The sequence below is a fragment of the Microtus ochrogaster genome, linkage group LG2 (genome assembly GCF_000317375.1).
Source record: "Microtus ochrogaster isolate Prairie Vole_2 linkage group LG2, MicOch1.0, whole genome shotgun sequence".
In the NCBI taxonomy this organism is placed as follows: domain Eukaryota; kingdom Metazoa; phylum Chordata; class Mammalia; order Rodentia; family Cricetidae; genus Microtus; species Microtus ochrogaster.
In genome coordinates this window covers 54,564,601-54,572,875 of record NC_022028.1, presented here as the reverse complement: position 1 = coordinate 54,572,875, position 8,275 = coordinate 54,564,601, and the positions used below count along the sequence as shown (strand labels likewise).

Sequence of the window (8,275 nt, the reverse complement as noted above, 5' to 3'; positions counted from 1 at the left end):
GGCCTTTGACCGCTATGTGGCTGTCTGCCAGCCCCTGCACTATGCCACCATCATCCACCCCCGCCTGTGCTGGCAGCTGGCAGCTGTGGCCTGGATCATTGGCCTGGTGGAGTCAGTGGTTCAGACACCATCCACTCTTCGCCTGCCCTTCTGTCCCCATCATCAGGTTGATGACTTCGTGTGTGAAGTTCCTGCTTTGATTCGACTGTCCTGTGGAGATACCACCTATAATGAGATCCAGATGGCTGTTGCCAGTGTCTTCATCTTGGTTGTGCCTCTGAGCCTCATCCTTGTCTCTTACGGTGCCATTGCCAGGGCAGTGCTGAGGATAAACTCTGCGAAAGGGCGCAGGAAAGCTTTCGGGACCTGTTCCTCCCACCTCATTGTGGTCGCCCTCTTCTACAGCTCAGTCATTGCTGTCTACCTGCAGCCCAAAAATCCCTATGCTCGAGAGAGGGGCAAGTTCTTTGGCCTCTTCTATGCCGTGGGCACTCCTTCTCTTAACCCTCTCATTTACACCTTGAGGAACAAGGATGTCAAGAGGGCCTTCAGGAGGCTGCTGGGGAAGGAAGTAGAGCCCAGCTGACACACACTCTCACAGTGTGCTGGAGATTCTGCATGCCTTTATCAAAGGGTTTATGCCACCACCCTCCCCCTCTTCAGGCCTACCCTACCACTGGAGCGGATGAGACAACACAGGACACAAAGATGAGAAATTCAGTAGAGGAGTGTAGCTATACCACATGTAATTACCACAGGAATCAGACGGAATCTATCTGTCCATCCTCATGTGCCCCAGTTCACTGATTTTGCTTTTAAATTCCCTTCCCTAGCCAGAATGTCGCTATCTTTTTGAAATTTTACCTTTATGTCTTTGTGTGAGTGTATGTGTGGATGTCTGAAGAAGCAGGAAGAGGGTATAGATGCCTTGGAGCTGGAGTTACAGATAGTTAAATTGTCCGGCATGAGCTTTGTAGGTTGAACTCTGGTCCTCTGGAAGAATACAAACGCTCTCTGCTGCTGCGCCCTCTCTTGCCTGGGGTCACTGTCTCCTCACTTCACTCTGTTTCCCTCTGTAGTTTTGCTGCAGCTCCTTTGTGAGGCTCTTGGTAATTCTTTACGCCTCCTCCTGTTTTATTCCCCAAATGCCAGCAAGGGTTGAGGGCAGACTGAAACTTAGTTCAGAAATCCAACGGAAAAGCGTTAGGACATTTGCCTAAACTTTAGCCCGTGACTTCCAGTCAGACCATTCCCAAATGCATCCTGCTGTTCCCATACCGGAACAAAACATTCCAGTATTCTTACCTTGAGGCCAGAAAAAAAACCTTGGGGAGCAACCTGAGCTGCAGTCCTTGTGTTCCCCCTTACCAGGGCTAGACAGGCAGCTCACAAAAAGAAAAGACTTCTCGTTAAGGTGGGCAGGACACTTTGAGCACTGGGATTTTGGTGCCATCTACTGGCCAGATCTGGAACAGCATGGATCTACCGACAAGTCATGTAAGTCATAGGAGGGCTGCTCAGGAGATAATGTAGTTAACGTGATATACTTGGATGTCTTGTGATGTTTCAGGAACCGTTGAAAGTATTTTACAACCCTTGACCCATTTTATTCTTGTAGCATTGCAAAGCTTTTTTCAGAAGCAAAAACTAAGAGTTCATTACCAACTCTCAAAGTTCTCAGCCAGGACTGGCACCCAGGAGGGCAGAATCCAGACCCAAGTCCTGCCTTGATATACATAGAGCCTTCCTGGTCCAAGTGAGAAGCCTCAATGTGTCCTCAAACTAAAGAAGAATCAGTCTTAGCTAGCCGTGTGTCCATCCTCAGACTTGCCTCCCTGTACAAAGTTTCCCAAGTGCCTTAAAGCGCCCTGTGACAACATCAGAAACAGAAGACAACTTTGGCAAGAAATTTGAACCAGTATGTGCAAGGCTTGAGTCAAGAGGAGACACCGTAAATCTGAGGCACATTGTGTCTGGTCTGGTTTACTTCCAGGCCTCCAGCAAAGCCAGCCTTTCAAGTCTCACTACACAATTAACCATCTCCCACCCAGATCTGTACTACAATAAACCCTCAAAATACACAGCTTTATCTTCTATATTTGTATTTTTGAGGCAGGGTCTCACTATGTAGCCCAAGCTGGCCTGAAACTCCCACTTCAGACTTCTGAATAGCGGGGTTAAAGCCGTGTCTACCACACCCAGCACAACACACACCTCCTTTTTGTTTTTAGACAGGTTTTTTTTTGTGTAGTCCCTGCTGTCCTGGAATTCACTCTGTAGACAAGGCTAACCTCTGACTCAGATCTGCGTGCCTCAGGGCTGGGTTAAAGGTGTGTGCCAGGACTTCCCAGCTAACACAGGTCTCCTCAACAATCAGATTACTTTGAGCTAAAGGCTGTAGGAAGTCAACCCTCAAGGCATGCCACCCAGCGGGGAACCAATTTTCCTTTTCTAAAGGAAATTTTCATTAGAAAAGGCCTCATTCTTATCAGTGAAGAGGGCACTTACTTAAATCTGCATAACAAGTTTTTATTCACAGGCCGGTATTTATCACACTTTCCCTGATCTCCTTCCTGAAACCCAATTCCCCTCCACCCACTCACTCAGAAATAATCATTTTTAAAAAAGACTTATTTGGGTAAACTAACTTGTAATTTAAAAAGTATGCACACAAAGCACAAGTTGATAATTTCACACTTGTCTCTTATTTAGCTTTTACCTGCCTGCAGGACATCAGGTAAACAAAGAAAAACCTCAGGCAGGGACCCTATGTCAGAGGACTTTTCCCTCTGCTACACACTCCAGAAGGTGCACACCATTTTGCTGCACCAGAGCCTGCCAGGCCCACACACCTGTATTCCTGTGCAGCTGCCACTGTACTGGAAACCACCTCCCATCAGTTTCTAGTCGCTAAAGCGGTGGTTCTCAACCTTGCCAATGCTACGACCCTTTAATGTCATGGTGACCTCCCAACTATAGCATTATTTCATTGCTACTTCATAACTGCAATGTTGCTGTTATGAATGGTAATGTAATATAAATGGTAATGTAATAATATGCAATAATGTAATAATATAACGGTAATATAAATATCTGATATGCAGAACAGCTGATATGTGAGCCCCGTGAAAGGGTCATTTGATCCCCCAAGGGGTCGTGGTCCTCAGGTGAAGAACGATGCACAAACTCCCTGCGCCAGAGGAGCTATAGAAGTGGATATAATACAAACGGTGTCAATGTATTTTTTTGTAAATCACATGCTTGAGAGGCAGCTTAATGTGGAATCCACTTTTATGATTGCGTTTTGGTTAATGGAACACAAAGGACAAAATAAAGAATTCTCTGCTCTAAAAGCCTTGGTGAATAAAGCCAAAATTTGCCTGTCTCAGGTGTCCTAAGGTTATGGGGTATTGTGAGGGGAAGCCGCAATTTGCAGAGCCATCTTCAAACAAGACAGGCAGAAAGGGCAGGTCTGGGGTGGCAAATGGCCCTGAAGTCTCCCCAAAGAAGGGCCTGGTGAAATGCTGAATACCAGATGAACAAGACTGGTTTGATCCGGCTGGGTACAATGATACACACCTGCTATCCCAGCAATCCAGAGGCACGTGCAGGTGGAGTTCTGAGCTTGAGGTCAGCCTGGTCTACACAGTGAGTTCTAGGCCAGTCAGGGCTACTTAGTGTGGGCCCTTCTCAAAAGAAATACAGAGACAGACAGACAGACCTGGGTGATCAAGAGAGAAGATGCATGCTATAATGAACACTGTCGTTGTAGAAGGCAGATAAGCCTCAGGGAATTATGTTTACAGATAAACTTGTAAAGATATATTTACTCTGTTCTACATGTGTTTTCCCCAGAGTAACAGTCCAGTCTACCCCTGAAATCTAGCACAGTAGAATGTAGCAGAAACAGTGCTGTGTGACTTCCAAGGCTTTGCTGAAAAATACGTATTTACCAGTCTCTCCCACCACCAAAGACACTCACCTTTGGAATCCAGTTTACTGCATCAGAAGAGTCAGATCACAAGGAAAAGCCCTGTATGGTGGTTTAAATCCACACCCCAGCCACAGAGCCTGCTAGTCCCAAACAAAACCCACCTCTAGGGGTTATAAAGGACTTAGAACCAGGCTCCCTATCTTCAAACCCGCAGGGTGCTGTGTGATGTGGACTTCCCTCAGCATGGCCTATTTAATGCTTAGCCCACAGAAACAAAGATGTTGCTGTTGTTTAAGCTGTTGTGGGTACCAGGCTACCCAGCAGTCAATGCATAGTCTGGATGTTGGCTCCACTTCCTATTGCCAACAAGGTTCTCCCCATGTGCAGTCTTCTGGCCAAGTAATGAGCCTACAACCTCAGTTTGGGTGAAAAGTTCCATCCCAAGGCCCCCCTCTGGGAGTTACCCCAGTCCAGACTCCATTCCACCTCCCAGAAAGCCCACCAAACAGTGACCCTCCCCAGAGGGGCTCAAGACCATGCCCACAGGGTATTTAAACTGACCCCCAGAGAACAACACGTGGTTTTATCTTCCTTTTCAGTCTCTATCCCTGGGGGGCTGGAAGGCCCCATAAAGATGGAATATACAGAGAATCTGGATTATGTATATTATTATGTTTTCTTTGATTTTTTTGGACTGTGAAGGAGCTAAGTACAGAGTTTCATTGTATGGGCTGCTAAGCTAAACCAGCACATATACTATAAAGGTATCTTGACTTCAGAATTTGGGGCTAAGGATATGTTGCTTTGGAAAAGAAGTTCCAAAAGGATGAGAAGCTGTGGAATCCTCCCAGACTAATGTGGTTTGATGGACCAAGATCCCCCGAAAGGATGCCTTGAACACCCCTCAAAAAAATTACTTCACCAAATAAACAGTAGGAAGCAGTTTTAAAGAATAACTACACCCATATTCCCAAATATTATTTAAAATGTTCTTTTAAGGGCTGGATAGATGGCTCAGAGGTTAAGAGCATTGCCTGCTCTTTCAAAGGTCCTGAGTTCAATTCCCAGCAACCACACGGTGGCTCACAACCATCTGTAATTGGGTCTGGTGCCCTCTTCTGGCCTGCAGGCATACACACAGACTGAATATTGCATACATAATAAATAAATATTTAAAAAATAAAATGTTCTTTTACATTTAAAGGGGGATATGCTATATAGATTTGCATTGGTATGGATCTTGGTTTATTGATACAAAGTTAAAGTCAATTTTGTTATATGTATATTTATGCTCTTGATTAAGGTATTGTAATTGTGTGGTTCATTTAATATATAATGTATAATTAGGAAATATAGATTAATAGATAATCATCAAGTTTGTAGTCATGTTAGTTTTTCTAGATGTACAGAAATGTATTTCAGATGGATATGCATTCTTCAAACCTTTCAAAGACTACAGAACATGGCATTTAAAATGTTTTAGAACTTAGAACTTTTCATGACAATCAGACACATCTGCTCCTGGCAGCACCAATTACTTCAAGAGGAAGATCGGCATCAAAGAGGCTCCTTATGAAGTTGGTTAGCCATTTGGGCAAGAAACTACAGAGAAATGACTGCTGAACTTGTCTAAAGGTGAGACCATCCTTCAGGGCTCCTGCTTCATGAAAAAGTCTGCTAGATGGATGTCCCAATAGTACAGAAGAACATTGGATGACTGTCCAGGTAGCTAGAAGTCTCTGTCAATTCTAGAGTTTTGGAAGTTGCTTACAATGCACTTCCTGTTTACTTAGGTATTATATCCTTCTGGAGTCTTTGATGGAGTTGAAGAATTTATAGTTATAGTTTCCCTTAGTTATAATAAAAGATAAAGTAGATATAAATATTATAACTGTAATTCTTGCTTGACACCTGTTTTTCTATATGTAATTTTTCTGTATTAAAGTTAAAACCTTCCTTTTTATTTAAACAGAAAAGGGGAGGTGATGCAGGATTTCCCTCTGTAAGCAGTGATTACCATTGGTTAATAAAGGAACTATAGCAGAGCTATGGGGGAACAGAGCTAGGTGGGGAAAACTAAGCTGAATGCTGGGAGAGAGAAGGCAGAGTCAGAGAGAAGCCATGTAGCCCCACCGGAGAGAGAAGCTGGTACTTTACCTGCTAAGCCACAGCCACATGGAGATACACAGATTAACAGAGATGGGTTAAATTAATATGTGAGAGTTAGCCAATAAGAAGCTAGAGCTAATGGGCCAAGCAGTGATTTAATTAATACAGTTTTTGTGTGATTCTTTTGGTTCTGGGTGGCCGGGATGAACAAGTGGCCCCCTGCAACACTTCTGTCAGCTCTGCCATTTGGCTGGGATCCTGCACTCTTGCTACAGAGTCTGTCTCACCCTTGGCTATAATGGAACTCCCGACCCTTGATTTACTTACTATTCACACCCCACTGATGTGCAATGCAATTCTGAGAGGGATAATTTTGGTCTACCCAGAGCTGATCCGTGCCTTGGGCAATAGTTTCTGAAGCCAACTATTAATTTTTTTTTTTTTATTTTCAAGACAGGGTTTCTCTGTAGTTTTTGGTGCCTGTCCTGGAACTAGCTCTTGTAGACCACGCTGGCCTCGAACTCACAGAGATCCGCCTGCCTCTGCCTCCCGAGTGCTGGGATTAAAGGCGTGCGCCACCACCGCCCGGCCAACTATTAATTTCTACACTGCAGGTTTCTCTACTCCACAAGCCTCCTCTCCTTTCTCTGAAAAAATTCCACTGCAGGAAGAAGGGGAACTCAAATTAAACCCAATCGGTCCAAGGTAGATAATCACTATGGGTTGTTTTCAAAAGGGGCCTAAGATTTACCCTGCCATAAACAGGACATTGAAATGACAAGGCCTCTCTAACCCTTGTAGCTCATGCTGAGATAGGAAGAGCCATCATCATAAAACAAAACAAACCAGCACATGAAAAAGCTTCAAAAAAGCCAAAAGGACACAAAGAAAAAAACTATATATATGTATATATATGTATGTATGTATATATGTCCATTCAGTTTTTTTTTCTTCCCAGCTTTTCAAACTTTCAGATTGATCAAAAAAAAATCTTCCCAAGATACTCAGACTCCCTAGATGATGACTTTTAAGTCTGGAGGCACTTATCTACAACCTGGCAGTCATTGTTCAGTTGTGATTTCTGCTCAGCCAACTGCTCCAGGGCCCCAGACCATGGCCACCATTGTCAGGGAATCCAGCTGTAACAAAGGCTTCCACGGCCCAAGCAGATCCAAGCACCAGAAGGCGTAATTAGCCTAGCTCTTGTATGCACTCCATGAAGAAATGCATCATCATTACTGTTATTCCCAGATTCCCAAACGTGGAGGAGAGAGATTAGGAGACATTTCTGCACGTGGTGCAGGCCTGATGCTGGGCGACTCCAGAGCCCATACTTTAATCACCAACGTCATCACCCACTAATAAGGGCCTTAATCTTGTCCTGCTTTGCCCTGCCAAATCCTGCATGGATCTCTTTGAGCCTCTCCACTTCAAAGCCTCTTCATTAACTGCAAGCCTGAGAACCTGGGCTTCTCCCTTCCTGGCCTGGAGTCCATTCAGTTCACTGGCTGGGGGTGAGGTGCTGAGTCACACTGTTCCCTGGTTTATTGAGATTCAGGGAGATCCTTCCCAAAACACAACACAGTGTGAAAGGGACACTGCCTCCTGCCCCTTCAGTCCGTCTGTCCACACCTTCATTTGGTTAGGATGTGGACCTACTATCCACTGAAAACAGCCTCCAATCTGTACCCATTTCTTTTCCCTTACTTCTGAAAAATAACAATAATGATAATAAAGAAAAGAAAACTAAAATGAAGTCTTGAGAGATAATTATGAGTACAGACAGAGGGTGGTACACATGAGAGCAAAGAATACAGGGAACATTGAGAAGAAACATAATGCCAAGGAGAGGGATGGATGGCCCAGAACACATGAACTGGGGAGAATGTGCTTAACATGTGCATGTTGGGTGCACATGACTCTGGTGGGAAAAGACATGACATCAGGGAGGCAGACAACGTAATCCAAACACTCAGAAGGTGGAGTAAGACAGAGGACTGCCATGAAGCCAGCCAGGGAAACACACATACACATGATGTTAAGATGCAAATAAGTCAATATGCAATGCACTGGGTGGCACAGGTAAAACGCAGAAAGATGTGGCATGCACAAGGAAGACAGCTTAGTGTGCTCAATGTATCACACACACTTACCCGAACACACCACAGCACAGAAAGACATGACGTGTGCACACAAGGAAGACAGCTTAGTGTGTTACACATATCACACACA

General features: G+C 44.5%; 1 protein-coding gene across 1 annotated transcript in view; it reads left to right on the top strand.

Moving 5' to 3' along the window:
• The window catches only part of LOC101998056 (olfactory receptor 2H2-like), a 948-nt gene extending 362 nt beyond the window's left edge, over positions 1-586 (top strand). The window contains exon 2 of the mRNA XM_005360507.2: positions 3-586. Coding sequence (XP_005360564.2) covers positions 3-586 — 584 coding nt within the window. The remainder of the gene's footprint in view (positions 1-2) is intronic.
• The last annotated feature ends 7,689 nt before the right edge of the window (positions 587-8,275 follow it).